This window comes from Rana temporaria, chromosome 2 (genome assembly GCF_905171775.1).
Source record: "Rana temporaria chromosome 2, aRanTem1.1, whole genome shotgun sequence".
NCBI classification, from domain to species: Eukaryota; Metazoa; Chordata; class Amphibia; order Anura; family Ranidae; genus Rana; species Rana temporaria.
Genome location: NC_053490.1, coordinates 48,113,235 through 48,140,944, shown reverse-complemented (window position 1 = coordinate 48,140,944; position 27,710 = coordinate 48,113,235). Strand labels below are relative to the sequence as shown.

Here is a 27,710-nt window from a genome sequence, read left to right as displayed (position 1 = left end):
CTGAAGCATCCTGATCCTGTCCTACCCTATACCTTGGAAATAGATGCCTCTGAAGTGGCGGTCGGGGCAGTGCTCTCTCAGAGACAGGGGTCCAAATCTCTCCTACATCCAGTCGCTTTTTTTTCCCGCAAACTTTCAGAAGCCGAGAGGAATTATGATGTTGGGGACAGGGAGCTTTTGGCAATCAAAGCAGCCCTCGAAGAATGGCGCTACCTCCTGGAGGGTGCTGCACACCCTATTCTGATCTTCACGGATCATAAGAACTTAGAGTATTTAAAGGTTGCCAAAAGACTGAAGCCACGCCAGGCCAGGTGGGCATTGTTCTTCACCCGTTTTTCGTTCCATATAACCTACAGACCTGGATCAAAAAACACCAAGCCCGACGCTCTCTCCCGGATGTTCAGTGGTCTTGAAGTCCCTTCATCTTCAGACACCATCCTTACTCCTGGAAATTTTCTCATGTTACAAGGAGACCTTCTCTCTCAAATCAAGCAGGCTTCTTCAGGAAGTTCCTTAGCTCCAGATCCTACTCTACAGTTAAGGGACGACTTACTCTGGAACAAGGACAAGATTTTTGTCCCTCAACAGCTACGAGTAGCAGCTCTTAAGTCCTGCCATGACCATGAGCTAGCTGGTCATTTTGGGATACATAAGACGGCTGAGCTCCTCCAGCGCACCTTCTGGTGGCCCCAACTACTTCAGGACTGTAAAAATTACGTAGAATCCTGTATCACCTGTATTCAGCATAAGGGTAGCAGAACCAAAGCTTGGGGTTTACTCAAACCACTGCCTGTTCCAGAGAAACCGTGGAGGAGGATTTCAATGGACTTCATTGTTGAGCTACCCCCTTCGGAAGAATATACCACTATCTTTGTGGTGGTGGATAGGCTCTCAAAGATGGCGCACTTCTTACCAATGCTGGGGACACCTTCTGCGGCTGAAACAGCAAAAATTTTCATAAGAGAGATTGTGAGACTTCATGGCATACCTGCTAATATTGTATCTGACCGCGGGGGTGCAATTCACCTCAAGGTTTTGGAAGGCTCTGTGCGGGGCACTGAAGATTGATCTTTCCTTTTCTTCTGCGTACCACCCGCAGACCAATGGCCAAACGGAGCGCACCAATCAGACGCTCGAGCAATATCTGCGATGTTTCTCCAGTTTTTCACAGGACGATTGGGCCTCTCTATTGCCTCTTGCAGAGTTCGCCTACAACAACTCGGTCCATTCGGCCACCAACCAATCTCCATTTTTTGCTAATTATGGCTTCCACCCTCTCTTCCTATCCAACACTATCCCGGAATGCTCAGTACCAGCTGCCCAAGAAACCTTGGATTTTTTCGCCACTAATGACAAATTACTCCAAGAGACAATGGCAAAGGCCCAAGAACATAATAAAGAGGTGTTCGACAGGAGGAGAAGGGGGGAACTTGATCTGGCTCCAGGAGACCAAGTTTGGCTGTCCACTTTGAATCTAAAACTAGCCTGCCCGTCCAAGAAACTTGGTCCCAAGTTTGTGGGGCCTTTCCAGATTCTCAGGTGGATTAACGAAGTGGCCTACGAGTTAAAACTACCTGCTTCTTTCCGGATCCATCCAGTTTTCCATGTGGCACTACTCAAGCCTGCGATCCCGGATCCCTTCACCGACCGGAATGTCGGTCCCCCCGAGCCGGTACTTAACGACGGCGAGGAGGAATTTGAGGTGGAATCCATCCTAGATTGTCGGAAGAGACGTAACCAAGTACAATACCTAGTGAACTGGAAGGGTTATGGTCCGGAAGAAAATTCCTGGGGACCAGAAGCCAACATTCATGCCCAGAGACTGATCCAAGCTTATAAAAGGGCACACCCAAGAAGATTGGCCCAGTTGGGCATCCGGAGGCTGCCCGTAGAGGGGGGGCAATGTCACGAAAGGAGATTCCGCAGTCCTGTCAATGTCAGGGGAATTCAGCCCCAGCGCGTGCGCATTGGCGCGCGTTTGCGTTCGTGTGCGCGGTGCGGGAGTGCGCGCGCCCGCTGACGGCATTTGGCGCCAAGGAAACGCTATTTAAACTGGTCAGTCCCTCACCATCTTGCTGACCAGTCTACAGCGTTTACCTGAGAACCTGCATCTGCTACCTATTGATTCACCTGTTTACCTGACCCGGCTTTCCTTGACCTTCCTTGTCTGCAACCTGCCTTTGACCCCGGCTTCATCTGACTATGGCTCCTGCTCAATCCCTGGCTTGTCGCTGCCCGCCCGTGTTACCGACCCGGCTTGGACTACCACGATTCTCTGGACTTTCCTTGTTACCTGAACCACTTACCGGTGACCCGACCGGCTTACTTACCTGCCTGATCCCTGTACCTGCAAGTGCCATACCACCGTCTTGTCTGCTGCTTAAGTGCCCTGCCTGAACCAGCATACCTACCTGCTACCGTTCCTGGACCACTACTCAGCTTTACCACCAGGCACTTGTGTCCCTCCGGACCCTTGACCCTCTGTCCATTCTACCAGGAGGTCTTGGGTCGGAGGCTTACGAGAGGCCGCTCCCTGCACGTTGGGCTCTATAACCAGGTACGTGACAGTGGGTTTACAACCACTTTAAGCCACAGCTCCCATATGAGGAAGAAAACAAATAATGGCACATAGCATAATTCCGTTTGGTTTTAATATTTAAAACACATAGAAGATAGGAAATGCACTTCAATACTACACTACAAAACTACAATACTTCAAATAAAAGCAGGCAACATATCATATGATTGGCTCATCACACCTCAGATCACGGGCACACAGGACGGCGTCCACCGTTTTCTTCAGTTTGTTTGGCACCGCTGTACTCACACACGGCGTGATGACGTCACTATGATTGACAGTCGTTCTAACCAACCCAGACGCGTTTCGTCATACACTAGACATCATCTGTGGGCATGGCTATACGACTGCACACAACGTGTTTATATACCGCCCATCTCACAACTAATTGGTGTAATACACAGTGGAACTCGCATGACGCCCACCCTGATAGCTCATCACTGATTAGTGTGTGACCATAGTAACAGTATAAACACTCGTTCTTGACCCCCTATTGGAACCTTAAAGACATTACATCTCATCAATTTAAAAACAGAACTAATGAATAGAATGGCAAAATACCAGCCATCCGTACAAAAGCACTTTAGTAATATCATTAATCTACTGAGTCAAAATAGATAGGTAAGCTACAAGCCTTACTGCTCAAAATATATATACGAGTAGAAAACCACATATATATAATATATATATAATTATAGTTGTACTTGTGAAAAATAATATAAAGTAAGCAAAACTGTTTCAGACAAAAGATAAAATAAAAAAGCAGCCCAGAACTTTTCCAACTAAAAAAACAGCATTTGTTTAATACTCACCTTCAATCTGGCACGTCTACATCACCAGCAGAAAGTCCTCTCCACTAGATATTATAAGTTTGTTCGGGCTGGAAGACAGCCAGCCTCACCACTTCCTCAGATCAGGCTGAATTGTGCAGTGTGCCACCATGTGGACTTGAGATAAGAGTACTACTGTACTATTATTATTATACAGCTGGGGGCAGAGTTGTGGATGGCTTTGTAAGTTATTCTTAGTAATTTGAATTTAAAGGGGTTGTTAAGGTTCACGTTTTTTCACCTTAATGCATTCTATGCATTAAGGTGAAAAAACATCCGAGGATTAGCCCCACCCGCCCCGAGCCTCCGTTTACTTACGTGACCCCTCGAAAGTCCCACGTCAGGTGAACGCGCTGGCTTCTCGGCCGGGCTTCTAGGCTCAATCACTGGTTGATTGATAGCATTCATGACAGAGAGAAGGGGGGATAGCCTATTTAACCACTTGCTGACAGCCTTCCGCATATATACTTAGGCAAGGCGGCTCGCCTGTGCAAACCGACGTACCTGTATGTTGGTCAGTGCATGTGGTATTGTGGGCGCGGAGGACTCAATGTCTATCCTCTATTTAGTAGACGCTATAACTTTTGCGCAAACCAATCATACATATTGGCTTATATTGATGAATACATTTTTTTTTATAATTTTTTTTTGTTGGATATGTATTATAGCAAAGTAAAAAAAAAATATATAATATATTTCAAAATTGTCAGTCTTTTTTGTTTATAGCGCCAACATATTTAATCACAGAGGTGTTTAAATACCACCAAAAGAAAGCTCTATTTGTGGGGAAAAAGGAACATAATTTTTTTTGGGGTACAGCACCACACAACCACGTAATTATCATTTAAAATAAAGCAGTGCCATAAAATGGGCGGGTCATTAAGGGGGTAAATCTTTGCAGGGCTGAAGTGGTTAAAGGTAAGCCAATGAGGAGTTGCAGTAGTTGAGATAACCAGGCAATGAATTAGAAGCTTGGTGGTGTCATTGGTTAGGAAGGGGCATATCTTGCAAACCTTAAGGTGACAAGTTTTGGACAGTGATTTGATGTGCGACCAAAAGGATAGTTCAGAGTCCAGGATTACACCTAGAACCTTGGCATGGGGGAAAGGGTTGATAGTTTAGCCATTGACTTTAGCGGAGAAATCAGGGGAAGGGGCACGTGGAGGAGGAAATATTATGAGCTCGGTTTTGGATAGATTGAGTTTAAGAAAGTTGTGTGACATCCAGGCTGATATGTCTGTTAGTAAATTGGTAATGTGTGAGGAGTGATGCGTGAGGAGACTGATGAAGTGAGCTGAGTAGAGAAAGAGATTTGGGTGTCATTGGCATATAAATTTTATTGAAAGCCATGGGTGGATATCAGCTGACCCAGTGAGGAGGTGTAGATTGAGAATAGCAGAGGTCCAAGAACAAAACCTTGGCGGACCCCGAAAAAAAAAGGAAGAGAGGAGGAGGAGGAAGTAGAGTTGCAAGTGACACTGAAGGTGTGGTGGGATAAGTAGGATGAGAACCAGCGAAGAGTACAGTCACGGAGACCAAAGGAGGAGTTTTATTTAAAAGAGGAGGGGTGGTCCACTGTGTCAACGGCAGCAGAGAGGTCCAGAAGTAGTACAGAATAGTGTCTATTGGTTTTAGTAGGTCGTTTTCTCTCACATGTCGCCTAAGGGCTCGTTCACGCCATACGTGTATAGCCAGGAGCTGGCTATTATGCCTGCCATTCAGGGACAGTGTACAGCGTTATTAATGTGGGGTTGTCTCCCTCTAGTGTTGGCTTGGACTCCCTGTCATGTCCTTTTAGACAAAACTTAGAGCAGAGCAAAGCATCGTGGGATGTGTAATTCCGAATGCTGAAGTTTTAATTCTAGCAGGACTGGTCTGAACTACCACTACTAGATTTCTGAGAAGAGGAGAACATACTGCTGGGAGAGGATATAAAAAAGAGGGATGCGGCCTAGATCGCTCTCTTGGGACGCCAGCAGAGTTGTGGCCTGCACAGCGGGGAGTCTGTATCCTGTTCACATCTTTACCATCAATCTTATTGGATACAATAATATTCCAGCCATATAGGAAAAGTGTAAAGTAAAATAAAGATAAACCACAGATCAGCCAAATTTGCTATACCCCATCATTAAGGATTCCAAGGAGTAACACTTTAACCCTTTTATCCTCTCTTCATTCGCTCAAGTGATTAAAGTTGTTTTAGCATCAAAGGGCCCACTTTCTCTGGAACTCTATTTAAAGGAGCCAGCCAATTTAAAGTGAACCTTACATAATAAATCAAGTGTCAGTTCCCTACCCTTCTGCTGACCTGTTCACATTGGTTAATGTGACAGAAACAGGGTTTGGCACAATTTGGGTTATTTTGTATACTTTTCATTTCTCTTTACTACCAAAAGGTTACCAATTGCAAATAGTGTTTTTTTTTTTTGTGTGCCTTTGCAAAACGCGTGCAGAAAAACCGACGTCCTCTGCACCATGGTATGAAGGAAGTCTGAGTGAACACCTATCTGTGCAGTAATAATGACCAATTATAACTGCTAACAGAGTAGAGGAAGACATGTATGTATACTTTTATAATTTATTTATGGTGGATGTTTAAACAAAATCATACACCCAAAGATACCACACTGGTTGTGTTTCATATATATATATATATATATATATATATATATATATATATATATATATATATATATATATATATATATATATATATATATATATTTTTTTTTTTTTTTTTTAAAGCAAATTTGGCCTAACTAGTTTGTAAGCTTCTAAGTTGATTAATTCAGACCAAACACTTCTGTGTGGGGAGCTTAAAGAAAACTGACCTACTAAATATATTTTAAAGGTGAAGCTACAGAACAGTGCACAAACAGAGACAGCATCCAATTTCTACACAAATATAGTGTGGGGAAAAAGCCTTGTACTTTGTGAAATGAACAATTCCCAAAATCCAATATTTAGTACCTGGTTAACACAATCATCCCCAGGAACTCTTTTTCGCAGGCCTCTGTGAACCTTTCTTCCGGTACCTTTGAGTAAAGGTCAGTCATGAAATTCAGGACCGTTTCATTACGCAGGACTTTGTGGCTGATATCTGCACTCAGAGTTAACTGATTTTCCAGATGCATGATGGATATTGAAAATCCAGGCCACAGCATCAACCTGATGACAGAAATAAAAAAGACAATAAGGACAAACCAGAAAAAGTCTCTTTTGAAAAACAACTGATGTCTAATGCGTGCAACATTAGAGCAGCTGAAGAATACAAATCTGCTCCATAGCAACAATTGGCTGCAAATTGTGATGTAAAGTTAGAATCTGATTTAGTCTTATGTTGTAAAATATCAATACCTGGTATTGTATATCAACAAAATATTTAAAAATGTTATACATTGAGGGGGATATGGAGAGACAAGTGTGTTAAACTATGAGACAGATCAGTTTTTTACTAAAACTGGAGTGTGTAAAATCTGGTTCAGCTCTGCAGAAACCAATCAGCTTCTGGGTTTTATTGTCAAACTACCAGTTTTAGTAAATCAACCTCACCCTGTGCTGCATTATGGCAACAAATATTACCCATGCCAAGCTCTTCCTCTTTAATGTAATTTCAGCAGATTGAAGGTGAGCTACATTCATGTGAGAAATTAAAGAGGAACTCTACTGAGAAAAATAAAATGGCAAATGAAAAAAATATAAACAAGTTATATTGTATTTAGATGATATTAAAAATCATCTCTCATTTTCAAACTGCAGCTGCTGTAATTTTTTGGCAAATTCAATACAATATGGCAACCTGGGGCTTTTCTGAACACAGTCAATGTACAGAGCTTCCCCAGAAATGTAATTTCCTGCTTGTATGGTTGGCTCACTGATTTTCCCAGAATTCTGCACAAAGATACAAGATTTTAGGCATCACACGCAAAAAAAAGATTCTTTGTACTCACCGTAAAATCCTTTTCTCTGTCGTCCATGGACGGACACAGCTCCTTATATCTTGACAAGTGGGTTATGTTCCTGTTCACAGGAGAGGACTAGGCAGAAACATGTTAGATAATTAAATACATGTTATTTTAATAGAGTTGAACAGCCCCGCCCAGGTGACGGTCCTTCTGGACATAACTCTCCTCCCTGCAGTATGCAGCCTCAGTTCGTAACGAGCCGTACAAACCTAAAAAGGAGGGGTGGGTGCTGTGTTCATCCATGGATGACAGAGAAAAGTTTTTTACGATGAGTACAAAAAAATCCGATTTTCTCTTATCGTCCACGGATGGACACAGCTCCTTAAATCTTGACAAGTGGGACGTCCCCAAGCAGTGTCAAAAACGAGGGGTGGGAACAGTATCAGTAAAACCAATTTAACTTCACCCCAAACAAGCAGAGCACCTCAAAAGAGGAGTTGCAACTTTAACCAGCCGCCTGCAAAACCTAGCGGCCGAAAGAAGCATCTGAAGATGCACACACATCCACCTTGTAAAACTTGGAAAAAAAATTAAACGGACGACTAAGTCCTTGCACACCTGTGAGACAGACGTAAGATGGAAACCCAGGAAGCACCATTTGCCCTGGTCGAAAGTGCCGTGACCGGAAAAGGGAGCGCCCGTCCCCTAAGAGCATGGGCCTGTATGACGGTCTGCCTGATCCACCGAGAAATGATGGCTGATGAGACCGCCAGGCCCTTTTGTCTTTTGTGTGCCAGATCTCCAAAAACGGAGCCGTAGCAGACAGGTACATCCACAAAGCGCGTACCACGTCCAAAGTATGTAGCACAACCTCTTTAGGATGCGCCGGCCGAGGACATAAGGATGGAAGAACAATGTCCTCATCCAGGTGAAAGGCCGAAACCACCCTCAGAAGAAAGGAAGGTTGCGGGGCGCAGCACCGCCTTATTCTTATGAAGGATCCAGTATGAAGACTTGCAAGACAAGGCCGCCAACTCAGAAAGCCTTCTGACAGAAGTAATGGCCACCAAACAAAGGCCACCTACTGAGATGAGGAGAGGAATCTCTCTGATGTTTTCAAAAGGAAGGTTCCTAAAGAACCAAGAGCACCAGAGTCAAAACTCATGGGGGAAGAGATTGGTCAAAAGGTGGAAGTATATGACGAACCCCCTGCACAAAAGGTACCCACCCGAGAATGGGACGCAAAGGCCACTGAAAAAAGCACAGCCAAGGCTGAAAACTGCCCCTTAAGACAGTTTATAGATCCACTCCAAGCTGGAAAAAAAACAGCAGGACCCTGGATACCGAGTAGGTCCGTGGACGTCACCCCATGTTTTTGCACAAAAACACGTAGGCCAGGGCTCGACAAAATCCAGGCGCCAGGTCGCTATTTCGACAAGAAATTGTGACCTGGCGCCCGCGCCCGCCGGTAATTGAGGCCGCGGCTTTGCGGCCTTGTGGAGTCCCAAGCTTCCTTCTGTGACCTGGCGCCATCTGGTGGTGGCCATTGGCATTACAAGTAAAACCAGTTCTAATGTGTAATTTTTAACTGCCATCTCCTTCCCTCTAATTAGAACCCCCAAACATTATATATATTTTTTATTCTAACACCCTAGAGCAGGGATATGCAATTAGCGGACCTCCAGCCGTTGCAAAACTACAAGTCCCATCATGCCTCTGCCTCTTGGTGTCATGCTTGTGGCTGTCAGACTCTTGCTATGTCTCATGGGACTAGTAGTTCTGCAACAGCTGGAGGTCCGCTAATTGCATATCCCTGCCCTAGAGAATAAAATGGCGATCGTTGCAATACTTTCTGTCATGTCGTATTTGTGCAGCGGTCTTACAAGCACACTTTTTTTGGGAAAAATACACTTTTTTTTATTAAAAAATAAGACAACAGTAAAGTTATCCCAATTTTTTTTTATATTGTGAAAGATAATGTTACGCCGAGTAAATTGATACCCAACATGTCACGCTTCAAAATTGCGTCCGCTCGTGGAATGTCGACAAACTTTTAGCCTTTAAAATCTCCATAGGCGACGTTTAAAAAATTCTACAGGTTGCATGTTTTGAGTTACAGAGGAGGTCTAGAGCTAGAATTATTGCTCTCGCTCTAACGATCGCGGCGATACCTCACATGTGCGGGCGCTACTCACGTATGTGTTCGCTTCTGCGTGCGAGCTTGTCGGGACGGGTGCGTTTTCTGGCTCCTAACTTTTTTAGCTGGTTCCTAGATTCCAAGCAAATTTGTCAAACCCTGATGTAGACCTTCCAGGTACGATGGTAGATCTTTCTGGAAGAAGACTACCGTGCCCTCAGCATGGTTGAAATAACTGAGTAGGACAGACCCCGGTCCTCTTAAAACCTGGTTACCAAAAGCCATGCCGTGCAAGCTAGCGACTGTACAACAGAATAAAGTATGGGACCTTGAGACAGAAGGTCCTCCCATCTTGGCAACCGCCAGGGTACATCCACAACCAGGCGCCCGAGATCGACGTACCAAGTACGCCAAGGCCAATCTGGAGCGATTAGGATCATCGGGATCCCCTCGGCCTCCACTCTGTGGAGCAGCCGAAGAAGCAACTACAATGGAGGAAAGGCATAAAAGTAGCCGATAATGAACCAACAGGGCAACCAACGCGTCTGATGCGTCTTAACAGGAATACCAGACCTGGCCACGAACTTCAACACCATGTGGTAGGGACGTGCGGTCAGGAGATCCATGCCCTGTGAGCCTCACCTCCTGCAAGGGAGTTGAAACATCCCCAAGTGCAAAGACCAGTCGCCCTGGTCCAGCATCTGGCGACTCAGGTATTCCGCCTGCCAGTTTACCTGATGGTACACCTAAGCCACGGCCGTAGCCCTGTCCGGCTGAATCCAGATCGCACGGAATTCTAGGACATCGATCGGTAGACTCTGACTAGGTGGCTTACCTGAATCTGACGATCCAGAGACAAAGGAGATTTGTACTGATTGGACAGTATCTCCTTCTGCAAAACACAAGTGTGGAACCGGGCATACGGTACCGCCTCAAAGGAGGCTACCAACAGGCCCAGGACTCGCACGCAAAAACCGAGAGATGACCAATTGCGTGATGTCAACACCTTCACTTCAATTTCTCCAGGGGAAGAAAGACCTTCGCCACCGAGGAGTCCAGGATCAACCCTAGGTACTCCAAACGCTGAGTCGGAACCAGGACCGACTTTTAAATGTTTAACACCCACCCGAATTCTTGGAGGCTATAGACACATCCTCCTCTAATTCTGAGCCAGAAGCTGCTTTCAGAAGAAAGTCGTCTAAATAGCCCACGATGGCAAAGCCTCGCTGTCCCAGCAAGGCTAGGATCAGTGCGAGCCCCTTGGTGAAAACTCTTGGTGCTGGCGCTAGATCACAAGGAGGGGCCACAAAACTGATAGTGGTCCTCCCCTATCGTGAAGTGTAGAAACCTCTGGTGACTTGCGCAAATTGGGACATGCAAGTATGCATCCTTGATGTCCAAGGGCGCTAGAAAGTCCCCCGGATGGAGCGCAGCTACCACTAAACGAATAGGTTCCATGAGGAACTACCCAACTCTCACAAAGGCATTTAGGGCTGTGAGGCCCAAAATTGGACGGACCCCGTCCGTTTTTGGGACCGAGGACAGACTTAAATAGAATTCCTGAAACCTCTCGTCCTGCAGGACAGGTAAAATTACCCCACAGCTTAGCAAGTCCCACACTGCCCCAGCAGGGCAGACCGACAAGCCGGAAGGAGAGGGAGACTCGAGGGAAAGAATCTGTTCAGTGGATAGGAGGAACCCTATCAAGTACTCCGAGGAGACCACCTCGCAGACACACTGGTTGGAGAGCAGGAAGGTTCACCGAGCTGTGAACCTGCAAAGCCACCCCCCCCCAACTGAGAGGGGCAGGGGAAGGCGACATACATTGGCGGGTTTGGGTTTGATCCCGTCCCCCAGCTGAGCTTTTGTCGGCCTGGGAGGGTTTACCCGCAGGCCCTGACTGACGAAAAATACCGCTTCTGAGCGGGGAATGAAGGACCCGGCACACAGCGCGGTTCCTTCCCCCTAGCGGACTGAGGGAGGAGAGTGCTCTTACCCCCAGTGACATTCGTGATAATGTCATCCAATGAGGTACCAAAACCTCCTACCCCTGAGGGGTAAATCAGCCAGGGCTTTTTGGATGCTTGGTCAGCAGACCAGCATTTCCGTCAAATCAGGCAGCGCAAAACCACCACCGAAACAGAGGCTCTGGATATCAAGGATGCTGCATCCCGTGTAGCATCACAGACTTATACAAGGCCCTGGACCAACTTGTTGGCCAGTCTAAAAAAAACAGGGAGGGAGCTGGAGCTCCTCCAGTCTGGTGCAAAACCTTGCCCATTCAGCGAGTGTCTGAGACACCAAGGTTGTGGCCAGAACAGCCCGCGATGCAGACACCAGCATGGTAAACGGAGCGGGTCAGCGCCTTGGACCTCCTATCAGAATGGTCCTTGAAGACAGGGGTCCCTATTAAAGGAAGAGTGGTCACCACTTTTTAACTGGGCACCGGAGGCCACTACCTAAGGAGAAGCGTATATATATATATATATATATATATATATATATATATATATATATAATTTTTTTTTTTTTTAAACTCTCCTCAAAGAGGTACCAAATCGCCAGGCATTGAGGAACTGCAAGGACTTCTGCGGCCTTTCCCATTCCTTATCAATGAACTTGTCAAAAGAAAAGGATATATAAGGAAAACCTTTACAGAGCGGTCTGGATTGTGTGCACAAAAAATACAGAGCCCTCAGAGGATACCTCCGCTGCACAATACAGCATAAGCGAGTTCCTTGCAGCAGCGCACTGACAAGTGCCCTGTCACTGACCCCAGTGAGGAGTTTTCCTCACAAGAAAGACCCTGGCCCACTTACACAGACCACACAGAACCAGGGACGTGACAGCCAGGTCCCGGTCTGAGGCAGAGCAGTCCCCGGGGGATGGTGGGGGGAAGGGCATATTTCAACCCCCCCCCCCCCCAACACTATCATGCCGCTCTAACAAAGTGTCCATTAACTGCAGGAACCCCAGCTGCCACCTTTTGGCATGCCTTGGGGAGGAAGACCAGACACTGACTCCATTAAAAACAGCTCTCAGCCCAGCACTAGAGCCAAAACCCCCTCTAAAATGGCCGCCGGACACCTCAGATGGAGCAGGGAATGGCCACAGTAAAATGGCGGACCGCAATAGCAAACTGCACCACAACAAAATGGAGATTTACAATGGTAGCAGCAGGCTACAAAAACATGGCGCGGGCACCGCAAAAATGGCGTCAAAAAGCTGCGACGAGAATGAGAATACCTAATGAGGCCTTTCTGAGGCAAATACACCCCCACAGGCAAAACACAGGCCCAGACACCCCACAGTCCCCTGGTGGGAAAATGAGCCCCCCCCCACAGGTCCACCCCGACAGCAATGAACAGCAGAGGGAAAAAATACTGATGTTTGCTGCTCCTCTTCCAGTGCTCATTCATCCAGAGAAGAGCCTCACTTATACAGAAGATGTTTTACTGGCCAGATCACCAGGTGAAAGCAGAGGAAAGAAGCCAAAGAAAAGAAAACCAATGTTTATCTCTGATCTCTCTACAAGGAGAAGTTTAAATTGCTATCTAATCCACCACACTTGGCCTCTTTCCTAGGGGAACCTAGTTCCCTCCGGCCTTCCACACAGGCCTATTATTCTACAGCTGGATCTTTCAGGGGCTTGCAACCTTAGAGTCTCTGTTGCAAGGCACATCCTTTTGCTCATTTGAACACCTACAACAGAATTTTGCTCTCTATAGATCTGAATTTTTATAAATATTTGCAAGTACGACACTTCTTTTCTAGCTCCCTAGTGCAAGGCGTGAAACTGGCTAAATCACCATTTCAGAGCCTTTGTGGGGAGGCCTCTAGAGATAGGGGGACCATCTCAATCTTATACCAGTACCTTAATGACCACAATACTACAACTAAAACTACAGCCATGATAGGTTGGGGGACAGAGACAGCCCAGGAGTTTTCAGCGGAGGACTAGCAGGATATGGTCTCTAACATGCATAAATGCACCATGCTCCATCAAAGAGACAGTAGTTAAATTACATACCCGCTGGTACTTTACCCTTGACAGGTTGCACAGAATCTACCCACTGGTTGCGGACACATGCTTCAGATGACTGTCAGGACAGGGGTACTCTCCTACACACATTTTGGAACTGCATGGTTCTGAAACCATTATGGTAAAAAAAACTGCTTGCTGATACTCAAGCTAACTGGAGCACCTATGACCCTAAAGTTTCAGATGTGCGCTCTATTTGCAGAACTCCCAGGGGTCTCCCCCTAAACAGAAGCTAGGGAATACACTTTTCAGTGCTATCCAATGGGCCATCGCCTTAAACTGGCGACACCCCTCAATATCATGGTCACAAGTGCTTCTACGTATGGAATCCATCAGGTTGATGGAGAGAGTGCATCATACTCTCCTAGACACTATGCACATCTTTGACTGTACATGGGGAAGTTGGTCAACTCACCAAACATGTACTGAGCTTGGAGACCTCCTAATGCCTATTACCAATGACCACATAGGTTGAAGGGCTTTCATGTTAACATACCCAGTACTGATGAGGACTCTACATGTTAACGTCTTGGCCTAAACATAATCTGCTATTACCCATTTATCATACCTTGCAGATGCAATCTGGCTTACTCCCATTGTAACCCTTACATTTTTTCTTTACATACATTTTATCTTCCAGTTTTCTTTGTTTTCTTATTACTTAGTTCACTGTATATTCTGATAAAAGGTAACAAGAGAGATGTACCTCAATAAAATGTTTGTAAACTAAGAAAAGAAAACTCAACAATTCCAAAACAGAACTTCTCCTGTTTCAGGCCAGTCGCAAGAGTCAACTGGCAACAACCTGGACACCCCCTCCCATTCTGGGCCAAATCATCAGCCCTAGCTCCAAAGTCAAAAGTCTTGGGGTCATTTTTGATACCTACATAACAATGGACGCACAAATAGGGTCAGTAGTCAGCAGTTCTCACCATCTACTGCGCCTACTACGCAGACTTATTCCATTTATCCCTAAGGAAGACGTAGCAGTCGTGGTGGGAACAATTGTGAACTCCAGATTGGATTGCGCAAATGCCCTCTACCTCGGACTCCCAAAGTACCAAATCTCTCGTCTGCAAGTCGTTCAGAATACGGCCGCCAGACTTGTGACTGGGAAAAAAACATGGGAATCAATCTCACCTTCACTGAGAACCCTTCACTGGCTGCCAGTAAAGGACAGAATTGCTTTTAAAGCACTCTGTCTGACACATAAGTGCATCCATGGGAAGGCTCCGCAATATCTTTGCGACAAGATAGAACCCCACAATTCCAATCGCCTTCTGCGATCTACGGGCCAAAACCTGATCAAGGTACCCAAAGCCAGATACAAGTCCAAAGGAGAAAGAAGGTTTGCATTCCAGGGTCCAAGACTATGGAACGCTTTACCAACCAGCATTCGGTTGGAGGAAAACCACCTGGCCTTCAGAAGACAGATTAAAACTCTGCTCTTTTGATGTCAAGAGACAGGAACCATCAAGCGCCCAGAAGCGATTCAGTTCGCATGTGCCGCGCTATATAAGTTTTTCATTCATTCATTCATTCATTCAATGCAGCCACCACATCTAATGACTGGAAAGCTGCAATATAATAAATTTTCTGGTTTTGGGTTTGATATCTCTTCAATCCTTGTTCACATTGGAGCGATTTGAGGTCAAATCACATGACAAGTCGCAGCATATTGCTGGCAATGGCACCGTTCCAATCGCTGTGGCGCTGACTTTGCTGCGCTACATGGGTTTGCAAAAGTTGGTCCTGCACTACTTTTAGCGATTTCAGGTTAGACTTCAATAGACGTGGTGCAGATGTCAGCCAAGTAGCACCTGAAATCGAGAAGTAGTACGATTTCAACGTAGCATCAATGTGAACCAGGGCTTTAAGCTAGAATAGACATGTGTATATATATATATATATATATATATATATATATATATATATATATATATATATATATATACACATATATACACACACACACACACAGGGTTCGACAAAATCCGGTCGCCTGGTTGCAATTGCGACTAGAATTAGTGACCTGGCGCCCGGGGGAAGCTTAGGCCTGCAGAAGGCCGCAAAGCCGCGGCCTCAATTACCGGCCGGCGCTGCCCGACGTGATCGCCCCCACCTCCCCCACCCTAGAGAATAAAATGGCGGTCGTTGCAATACTTTGTCACACTGTATTTGCACAGCGGTCTTACAAACGCACTTTTTTGGGGGAAAATACACTTTTTTAAATAAAAATATAAGACAACAGTAAAATTAGACCAAAAAAAAAGGATTTTTGTACTCACCGTAAAATCCATTTCTCTGAGTTCATAGACGGACACAGCCTTCATTGACCTTAGGGTTATGCTTCTTCCTACCAGGAGATTTAGGCAGAATTCTACAGCACTTAAGGTGTTAAAAACTTTCCTTCATGCTGCTCCTCCCAGGGGGCGTGGCTCCCCCAGGCATAACCCACACCCTGCTTTAGCAGCCTCAGTTCGTAACAAGCAGTACAAACAAAGGAGGGGTGGGTGCTGTGCCTGTCTATGAACTCAGAGAAATGGATTTTACGGTGAGTACAAAAATCCTTTTTTCTCTTTCGTTCATAGACGGACACAGCCTTCATTGACCTTAGGGACGTCCCCAAGCAGTGTCAAAAAAATTCGAGGGGTGGGAAAAATAACAGCAAAAACAGGTTACACCCCAAACAAAAACCGGAGGTACTCAACGGAGGAACTCCAACCTTAAACTGCCGCCTGTAACACCCTGCGGCCAATGGAGGCATCCGAAGATGCACTCACATCCACCATATAAAACTTTGAAAAAGCGTGGACCGACGACCAGGTCGCAGCCTTACACACCAGTAACACAGAGGCTTGGTGTCGGAAAGCCCAAGAGGCCCCGATCGCCCTGGTCGAATGCGCCATGACCCGAAAGGGGGGCGCCCGCCCTTCAGGGCATAGGCCTGAAGCACAATCCGTCGGATCCACCTGGAAATGGTGGCCGACGAAACTGCCAGGCCCTTACTGGGACCGGACACAGACACGAACAGCGAGTCCGACATCCGGAACGGAGCTGTCGCCGACAAGTAAACTCGAAGGGCCCGAACCACATCCAAAGAATGTAAAGTGGCCTCCTTCGGGTTCTTCGGCTGAGGACACAAGGATGGAAGAACAATGTCCACATCCAAGTGAAAAGCCGAAACGACCTTAGGGAGAAAAACGGCTGCGGCCGCAGCACCACCTCATCCTTACGGATGACCAAGCAGGGAGCCTTGCAAGACAAGGCCACCAGAACAGACAGACACCCGTCTGATCGAGGTAATTGCTACCAGAAATAAAATCACCTTTTGTGACAATAAAACAAAAAACCTCCCGAATGTCCTCAAAAGGGAGCATCCCGAAGCACTGAAAGGACTAAATTCAAGTCCCATGGGGGTAATGGAGGGCGCACCGGAGGGGCCACCTGCCAGCCCCCCTGACCCAACGCACGCACCCAGGAGTGCTATGCCAAGGGTCGCTGCAAGTAAAAAACAGCCAGAGCAGAAATCTGGCTCCTAACCGTACGTAAGGCGAGAGCCTGAACCACTCCCTGCTGCAAAGACAGCAGAATCCTGTACACAACGCATGTACGAGAGTGCCAGTTCATCTCCCCACACACAGAGAAGTAGGCCTTCCATGTATGAGGAAAAAACCTACGTGAGGTAGACCTCCGTGCAGGCAGCACGGTAGAGACCACCGAGCCCAATAGGCCTCGGTCCTTAAGCCCCTGGCTCTCAACAGCCACGCCGCTAAGGCCGGTGGCTGTGAAACAGGGTGGAAGATTGGACCCTGTAACAGAAAATCAATTCCCAGGGGAAGACGCTAGGGGGCGTCTGCCAGCAGACGCACCTGGTCCGCGTACCAGAAGCGACGCGGCCAATCTGGGGCAATCAGGACCGATAGAATCCCTACAGCTTCTACTCTGCGCAGCAGGCGAGGAAGAAGCTTCCGAGGAGGGAAGGTGTAAAGTAGGCGACAGCGACCCCAAGGAGCCACCAACGCGCCTGACGCGTCCGCCCACGGGTCCTTAAACCTGGCCACGAACCGTGGCACCTACCGATATAGAGACGGGACGCTAGAAGGTCCACGTCCGGAGTGCCCCACTTTCGGCACAGACCCCGAAACACCTGCGGGTGGAGAGACCACTCTCCTTGGCCCAGTGCAGTGCGACTTAGGTAGTCGGCTAGCCAATTCCGTATTCCCGGAATGTACCCGGCCGATAGAGCCGGAACGGACCCTTCGGCCCACCGAAAGGATGCGCGCGACCCCCGTCGCTGCAACAGAACTCTGTGTGCCTCCCTGATGATCAACCTACGCCACGGACGTGGTGTTATCGGACAGGATCCTGACCGGTCGGCCCTGTAGATCCAGGGACCACCTGGTAAGGCAAAGCTTGATTGCTCGGAGCTCCAGAACGTTGATCAGTAGGCAGGACTCCACCTGAGTCCAGTGCCCCTGGGCTGACTGGGTGCCCCAAGCGCCCCTCCCCAACCGGAGAGGCTGGCATCCGTCGTGACCACTGTCCAGTGGCCTGCAGAAAAATGACTTTCCGGCCCGAAGCACCGGAAACGCCAGCCACCATACCAGGGGAGACATGATCAGATGACTCAACTGAATCTGGTAATCCAGAGATGACGGAAGCTAGTCCCATCGTGACAGCAGTTCCCTCCGTAGTACCCTGGCGTGGAATTGGGCATACGGAACCGCCTCGAAAGAGGCTACCAACTGACCCAGAACCTTCCTGCAGAATCGCAGAGATGACCGCTTCTGGGTCGGCAACTGCTGCACAGCAGATAGCAGAGTCTGAAGTTTTTCCGCTAGGAGAAAAACACTCCCGCCCCGGAGGAATCCAGGACCAGTCTCAGGTATCCCTGAGACGGAATCAACCCTGATTTCAGGACAATCCAGAAACCAGCCGAACACTCGGAGAGCCCGACACGTGATAGACACGGCTCCACCAATGCAGAGCTCGAAGAAGCTCGTAGGAGAATGTCGTCCAGACATCCCATGATAACAAACCACCGCTGTCACAGCCGGGCCAGTATCGGTACGAGCACCTTGGCGAAAACCCGCCGAATGGGAAGGACACCATTGAAAATGGTCCCCCCCGACCGCAAAGCACAGAATCTCTGGTGGTTTGAGGATATGCAGGTACACGTTCATGACATCCAAGGATGCCAGAAAAACCTGACAAAACAAAACGAGGGACTTGAGGCCCAGGATCGACCGGGCCCCATCCTCCATGGGGACACAAACAGAATGGAGTAAAACCCCGAGACCGTTCCAACGAGGGAACTGGCACAATCACTCCCCTGACCAGAAGATCCTGGACAGCCCCTGACGGAGTCAACCGGCGAACCGGAGGAGGCCAGAAGCCGGAGGGAAAAAACCTGTTTGGCAGACAAGAGAGAAACTCAATCTTGTACCCCAAGGAAAACACTTCGCAATGCGAAGCCAGTCTCCCACCCGAGACACGGGCGGGAGCAGACCTTCAGGCGGAAGCAGGTATGTCCGCAGACTTGTTAGGCATGCGGTATCCGGTGCGCTGCTACCCCGCAGCGGGGATTCAAGCACCATGTAGACCTACCCCCACCGCACAGGGCGAGCGAAAAAACGCTTGGAGGTAGGCAAGGAGGGTCCTTGCACAGGGCGAGGTCCCTAGCCCTTCCCAAACCGTGGGAACAGCATGCGCTTACCACCTGTGGCATCCTCAATGATGCCAGTCAGGGAAGACCCAAAAAGACCGTTCACCCTTAACGGTGATCACCAAGGCCACCTTAGAGGTCCTTCTTCCAGCTCCTGCAGCAGGAGCTTCGCCCTTTTAGTCGGGGCCTGCCAGGGCCCCGGCCAGAGCCGGCCTCACCGCCGAACCCACCACCGTGAATAGGGAGCGGGCCACGGCCTCCACTCTCCTATCAGCGGGATCCTGAAATGCAGGAGCCCCTTCCACAGGCAATGTGGTGGCCTTACGCAGTCTGGACACAGGGGGGTCCACTGGCGGAGGAGAGACCTACTTTTTTTTTTTTTTTTTTAAAGCCCCCCTCAAGGGGGTAACGGGTTGCAAAGTTTTTTGACAAACTTTTTGCGGTGCATCCCATTCCTTGTATAACATATAGTCCAAATAAGGAACACAAGGAAACACTTCAGCGATGCGTGGTAGTCTGCTGGTACTGACACGGAGGTGTCTCCGCCACATCCTCAATTTTTAGAGCCTCACGCACCGCAGAAACAAGAGCTCCAACAAATTCTTGCCAGCAACTGACTGCAGCAGAGTCATCCTCACTATCCATAAGGGTTAAAAACCCGCAGCCTCTGACATAACAGAACCAGAAAAAAACAGCGATTCTGTGTCATCCCCAGAAGCAGGCTTCAGGGAGGGGGCGCTTTTTTACCCCCCATCCGGGCACTAGCTGCTTCAAACCTGGCAAGAAACCCAGGACAGCCAACATAACAGATGTGGCAGGGGGAGGGGCGTTAAGGGTTAACTCAGGCATAGCTTGAGTTCCATAGTGTCAGCGCTGAGTCACCCACCCTGCAAGGCAGGACAAAAAAAACCCACTGGTCACCTCCTTGCTGCTATTGCAGAGCATGGGGGCCCCCGGTATTCACCACCCCACCCAGCTGCAGAGGGAGCTGAAAAACCTCAGGTGTGCTCTGATGTGCTGACTGTGATGTGTATTCACCTCATGGAAGATTCACAGCACTAAAACTGTAACAGCACTAAAACTGACCAGAGGCTGTGCCGAGTCATCTCAGGGAAGAATCACATCGTTACCAAGGAGATTTCCAAGACGGCCGCTGTCTGAGGTAAAAATTACCTCATAGAACACAGCAGCACTGACTGCTTTGTTACCTCAGAAAAGAATCACAGCGTTACCAAGGAGATTTCCAAGACGGCCGCTGTCTGAGGTAAAAATTACCTCATAGAACACAGCAGCACTGACTGCTTTGTTACCTCAGAAAAGAATCACAGCGTTACCAAGGAGATTTCCAAGACGGCCGCTGTCTGAGGTAAAAATTACCTCATAGAACACAGCAGCACTGACTGCTTTGTTACCTCAGAAAAGAATCACAGCGTTACCAAGGAGATTTCCAAGACGGCCGCTGTCTGAGGTAAAAATTACCTCATAGAACACAGCAGCACACAGCAGCACCCCCCAGAGTAACAACACAGTCCCCCTAACAACACACGGGCCCCGGTGGTAACAAAGAAAACCCAGGAGGCCCCCCTTCACAGCCACTACCCAGTCAGGGGAAGGAGGGAGAGGAAGGGGAGAGAGGAAAGCAGGGCGGACCCTCAGTCGACCTCCCCAGGGAAACCACCAGCCAGACCACTTACCTGAGTAAGGGGCCACTACTTACCTGTCCTGCGACTACCCGGCTGGAGGTATCCCAGACAGAACCAACGTCCGTAAACGGCATGGCTGTCGGCCAGACACACTGTGACAAAGCCATAGAGACCGGTCATATGTGTGCCCTAGAACCAAAGTTCCCCGGCCGCCCCTGGAGCAATGGGGCCTGTCGTGGACGTCCCAAAGCTGAGCTGAGGGCCGGCACACGCTCGAAGGCCGAACATGGGGGGACTACAAGAGTCGAGGACCCAGCCTGTCACCCAGTCGGCTGTTGATAGAAGAATCGCAGGATTCAAAAATGCAGGAACAAAATAATAAAAAAAGCGAGAAAAATCGCCAGAAAAAAACTCCAGAGTCCAGGAACTCCAGAGATAGCCTTGACCTCCTGTCGTTAGGCAGAAAACAAACTGAGGCTGCTAAAGCAGGGTGTGGGTTATGCCTGGGGGAGCCACGCCCCCTGGGAGGAGCAGCATGAAGGAAAGTTTTTAACACCTTAAGTGCTGTAGAATTCTGCCTAAATCTCCTGGTAGGAAGAAGCATAACCCTAAGGTCAATGAAGGCTGTGTCCGTCTATGAACGAAAGAGAAATTCTACAGGTTGCATGTTTTGAGTTAGAGGAGGTCTAGGGCTAGAATTATTGCTCTTGCTCTACCAATCGCAGCGATACCTCACATGTGTGGTTTGAATACCGTTTACATATGCGGGCACTACTCACGTATGCGTTCGCTTCTGTGCGTGAGTTTGGCGGGACGGGCACGTTTTCTGGCTCCAAATTTTTTTTAGCTGGCTCCTAGATTCCAAGAAAATTTGTCAAACCCTGCGTGTGTGTGTGTGTGTGTGTGTGTGTGTGTGTGTGTGTGTGTGTGTGTGTGTGTGTGTATGTATGTATGTATGTATGTATATATATATATATATATATATATATATATATATATATATATAAATAAAACAATTTAGTACAATTATGTATTTCCTTTTAAATATATATATATATATATATATATATATATATATATATATATATATATATATATAAATAAAATATTTTTCAAATTTAACTATTTCAAATAGCTGAATGTGACTTCAATAGCCTCTTGTAATCCTCTCTACATTATAACCCACATAGGTAGAGTTAAGGGCAGCACTTGAAGCCAATTAAGTGCGCTGCATACATGCATGTGATGTCAAGGAACATCAAAAAAACATGGTGACAGGAGAGAAACAAACATTGTGGTGTTGCCGCTTCACTGTTCTATCACAAGCTGTGAGGCTGTGAGCATAAAGGTATATTTCTACTTTGTATTAAGCCATCTGCCTGGGGTGCAACATTAAGCATGGTTTAATTTATACACATTGCCTGATTTTTGCTCTTAATATGCGAAGAACTACTGTGATAATTGTAGTAATTATTAATGTAGTACTTGTGCTGAGGAATTTCCACTGGATTGGAAGGATTGTAGTAATTGCGTCCCACTTGGTACATGTTAAGGCTTCTAAAGATCCTGGAAAAGAAAAATAAATATATATGAGTTATTCCTCTTTATTACCCAGTATTTATAATTTCCTTTTGTATGTAAATACGAAGAAATAAACCCAATACAGGCTCTCCTCACCTAACGACCAGATTCAGTTCCAATGACCAGGTCGTTAATCAAATTAGTCGTTAAATGAGGAGCCACAAGTAATCAATATTTTAAGCATTCTTAAGTACTGTACTGTATTGTGAGAAACAGGTCAAAACACAAAACTCCAGCTCAATAACATTGTTTTAATTTGCATAAGTACAGAACACAAACGAAAATGATGTACTGTACAATACAATGATATATAGCGAGTCGTTAAACGACTTACCTGTTTACCGAGCACTCTGACTTATGATCAGGTGGGGAGAGATGGTTGTAAATCCAAGTGGTCGTTAAAGAGGTAAGTTTTTAAAAGAGGGAGTATCTGTACTTACATTTCAGCATGTTCTCCCAGCCCTCAGACCCAGGACCATGGGTTTTGGTGGCAGGGGTAGACAGTAGTAAATGCATCCAACTCTAAGGCCCCATACACACGAGAGGATTTATCCGCAGATACGGTCCAGCGGACCGTTTCCACGGATAAATCCTCTCAAAGATTTCCGCTGATTTCGATGGGATGGAGTGTACACACCATCGCATTGAAATCCGCGCGGAAATCCTCTGCCGATGACGTGTCGCGCCGCGATTATGACGCGGCGACGGGCGCGACGCTGTCATATAAGGAATTCCACGCATGCGTCAATTCATTACGACGCGTGCGGGGAATCCCTTTGGACGAATGGATCCGGTAAGTCTGTACAGACGAGCGGATCCATCCGTTGGAATGGATTCCAGCAGATGGATTTGTTGTGCAGCACAGCAAATATCCGATCTGCTGGAATCCATCCCAGAGGAGATTTCTCCGCGGAAACAGATCCGCTGGCGTGTACACACCATAGGATCTATCCGCAGAAACCCATTTGCTGGGATTTATCTGCGGATGGATTCTATCGTGTGTACGGGGCCTAAGAGGGGTATTTAGAGAGGAGAAATGTCTGGGGTGTAGGGGGAAGCTGAACCATACTTGTGTAAAAAGGTCACACCAACTGAGGGGTAGGTGAGATCTATGAGGTCTAGAGTAAAGCAGACTACTGAACAGTGCCGGGATTATGGACTCCTTAGTTAGGCATGAATGCAAAATCAAACATCTGCTCATTCTGGTTGTGCTACCTACTGAATGTGCATGGAAACTCAAGCACGGAGTCCTTCAAAGATGTCAGATGGTTTACATCCCTAGTGTGTACCGAAAGCTACAGTAAAGCCCTGTACACACGGCCGGGAATCCCGTCAGGAAAAAACGTTGGTTTTCCTGACGGGATTCCTGGCAAGCTTGCCATGCATACAGACGGCCATTCAAAAGAACCGCCGTTCTTTTGAATGGCAAGAACGCAGTGACGTCACCTTGTATGCTACCGCGCATGTGTCGAAGTCTCATCGAGCATGCGCGGGTTTACCTGGGGACAGGTAAGCATACTGACAAACGGTTTTCTTGGCAGGAAACACTCTGCCGAGAATTTCCGACGTGAAAATAGCAGGTTCTCTATTTTTCTCGTCGAGATTCCTGGCAGTTTACTCAACGAGAGAGCATACACATGCACGGTTTTCACGGCAAAAAGCTCTACCAGCAGCTTTCTTGCCGCGCAAACTGGTCATGTGTACGAGGCTATAGTTAAAATGTAAGGCATGCCAAGCACAGATCTCAAGCATACCTGCTAGGTACATTTAGGGCTTCAATTACAGTGGTCTTACAAAGAGAAAGATAATACAGTGGTCTTACAGTGGACATTATGCGGCGTTAAATGTAAACACTGCACATTTTAGCGATGTGCATTACAAATATGGATTGAACTCCACTTGGTTTGGGACTCTAAAGCAGGTAGATGGCTACTCTATAATAGGAAGAAAATCAAAAAGGAGGAGAGGAGGGTGAGGACATCTCAGTGATGTGACTTTTCAAAGTGATAGGACCAGCCTTTCCAATTGCAGGATTCTCTCTGCAGCATTAAAGGATAAGAGCACTTCAGATCTTCACAGATGCAGAATTACATTGATCAAGGTCACGGCCTCTAGTGTTTGTTACATCCAGCACTGAGTTAGATTGCATCAGGGGCCAAAAGCATAAGTGCATTTTGTTTTTACCACTTGCCAAACAGGGTTTTTCTGGCACTTTTGGTTTACAAATATAAATCTGTATTTTATGCTAGAAAAATACTTATAACCCCAAAACATTATATACATTTTTGTTTGGCAGTGACCCTAGCGAATAAAATGGCGATTTTTGCAATGTGTTATGTCACACGGTATTTGCGCAGCGGTTTTGTAAAGGCAATTTTTTTGGGGAAAAATAATACCCTTTAACCACTTGCCGACCACAATGCATACATATACAGCGGGGCGGCGGCTCCTAAAAGTGAAATTACTTACCTGTACGTCATCGTCTCTTTCTGGTCTGGGGCGCGCATGCGCGCTGCTGGCGACCAGCTCCCGCTGTAATTGGACACAGCGGGAGCAAATCAACGGGTCTGGTGGACCCAATGTCCGCCGGGACCCATTGATCATTCCCGACACAGGCAGAACAGCAGCCTGCCTATGTAAACAAGGCAGATTGCCGTTCTGTCAGAGGGGAAGACAGATCTCTATCTAACAATACAACCACCCCCCACACAGTTGGAAAACACTCCCAGGGAGAACACCCTTTGCTCACCCGATGCTAACCCCTTCCCTGCCAGTGTCATTAGTACCATTTTTTTTAGCACTGATCACTGTATTGGTGTCACTGGTACCCAAAAAGTGTCACTTAGGCCCCATACTCACGAGCAAACATGTCTGCTGAAACTGGCCCGCAGGCCAGTTTCAGCAGACATGTTTGGTCGTGTGTGGGCGCGAGCGGGCCGAATTCCAGCAAACATTTGCCCGCCGGGCCTTTTCCCAGCGGGCAAATATTCCTGGACTTGTTTTAAAACAGCCCGCTGGAATTCAGCCCGCTCGGACATGTACGGTCGTCAGTACAGACCTACCGTACATGTCCAGGCGCCCGCCGTCCCTCGCATGCGTCGAATGACTTCGACGCATGCGTGGAAGCATTTTAAAGGCGGGCCGCCCACGTCGCCGCGTCATTGTCGCGGCGACACCGCGTCATCGACGCGGCGACACCGCGGACACGCCCCGCGTATTGTTTACGCGCGGACTTCTGTACGATGGTGTGTACAACCATCGTACAGAAGCCCTCTGGCAGACATGTATGGTGAAAACGGTCCGACGGACCGCTTTCACCATACATGTTTGTCCGTGTGTACCCGGCCTTAGTGTCAGATTTGTCCACCGTAATGTCGCAGTCCCACTAAAAATTGTTGATCACTGCCTTACTAGTAAAAAAAAAAAAAATCATAAATCTAATCTAGTAGTTTGAAGACGTGATAACTTTTGTGCAAAAATTAATATTCGCTTTTTGTGTGTGTTTTTTTTTATATACTAAAAATATGTATCAGAATAGTTGTTGGCCTAAACTGAAGAAATTTGATGTTTTACATTTTTTTTGGGTGTCTTTTATAGCAGAAAGTAAAATTTATATATTCTAAATTGTCTGCCTTTTTTGATTATAGCGAAAAAAGTATTTAATCACCTGTGGAGGTGATCAAATTTTACCAAAAGAAAGCTCTATTTGTGGGAAAAAAGGACATACATTTTATTTGGGTACAGCGCATTACGACCACGCATTGGTCAGTTAAATTAATGCAGTGCTGTATCACAAAAAACTGCCTGGTCATGAAGGGGAGTAAACCTTCTGGAGCTGAAGTGGTTAATGAATAAAAAAAAAATCACCCAATAGCTACCCAATTGTTTGGTATAATGTTAAAGATGATTTTACGCTGCATAAATACACAGCCAACATGTCACACTTTATCTTAAAAGGAAAATATAATATTTAAAAAAAAAATTTTTTTGATCTTTCGCTTAAAAAAATATAAAATAAATTCTTACAGTCTGGACTGGAAGTGATGGTCGCTCCTGTCCAAGGCCATAGAGTCAATCAAAGAGTGTTTGATCATCTATGGGAGTAGCCAGCAGCATCGTCGGATTGTTTCTCAGGTGAAGCCCAAGAAACACCGACGAGCGCCAAGAGGGGGCGTCCCCTCCTGCCGCTTCGGAAACTGTTCCATTCGGGCTGGTTCCATGAGAAAGCCGGCCACCTGTAGAAAAAAAACGTACCGGGGTTGTGGCTGATATCTTCAGCCATAATCCCGGTAAACCACAACGGAAATATACAAAATTGTGGTCGGCACTTAAGGACTGCCGCACGACTATATACGTTGACAGAATGGCACGGCTGGGCACAAGGGCGTACATGTACGTCCCCTTTAACTCGCGACCCAGACGTGGGTCACCAGTTCGCCGCCGCACTTACGACCCGGTCCGAAGCTCCATGACCGCGGACCCGATCACCGTCGGTGTCCCGCGATCGGGTCACAGGAGCTGAATAACAGGGAGAGGTGAGTATAAACACACCTTCCCCATTCTTCTCTGTGGCAGTGTCAGTGATCGTCTGTTCCCTGTCATAGGGAACAACGATCAGTGACGTCACACATACAGCCACGCCCCCCCTACAGTAAGAAACACACATGAGGTCACACTTAACCCCTACAGCCCCCCTTAGTGGTTAACCCCATCTCTGCCAGTGCCATTTTCATAGTAATCAGTGCATTTTTATAGCACTTGTCGCTGTGAAAATGACAATGATCCCAAAAATGTGTCAAAAGTGTCCGATGTGTCTGCAGTCACAAGAAAAAAAAAATGCTGATCGCTGCCATTACTAATAAAAAAAAAAAAAAAATCATAAAAATGCCATAAAACTACTGTATCCCCTATTTTGTAAACGCTATAACTTTTGCGCAAACCAATCAATAAACGCTTATTGCGTTTTTTTTTTACCAAAAATACGTAGAAGAATACGTATCGTCCTAAACTGAGGGAAAAATGTTTTTTTATATATTTTTTGGGGGATATTTAATATAGCAAAAAGTAAAAAATATTGTTTTTATTTTAAATTGTCGCTCTATTTTTGTTTATAGCACAAAAAATAAAAACTGCAGAGGTGATCAAATACCACCAAAAGAAAGCTCTATTTGTGGGAAAAAAAGAATGCCAATTTTGTTTGGGAGCCACGTCGCACGACCGCGCAAATGTCAGTTAAAGCGACGCAGTGCCGAATCGCAAAAAGGGGCAAGGTCCTTAAGCTGCATAATGGTCTGGGTCTTAACCAGTTAAAGTGCATATACTCTTT

The 27,710-nt window shown here is 46.9% G+C and overlaps 1 protein-coding gene across 1 annotated transcript in view; it reads right to left on the bottom strand.

The window, feature by feature from the left end:
* The window catches only part of PIWIL4 (piwi like RNA-mediated gene silencing 4), a 356,967-nt gene that overhangs the window by 175,452 nt on the left and 153,805 nt on the right, over positions 1–27,710 (bottom strand). The window contains exons 7-8 of the mRNA XM_040340167.1: positions 22,289–22,369; positions 6,379–6,576 (exon numbers count right to left, since the gene is read on the bottom strand). Of these exons, the coding sequence (XP_040196101.1) occupies positions 6,379–6,576; positions 22,289–22,369 (279 nt within the window). The remainder of the gene's footprint in view (positions 1–6,378; positions 6,577–22,288; positions 22,370–27,710) is intronic.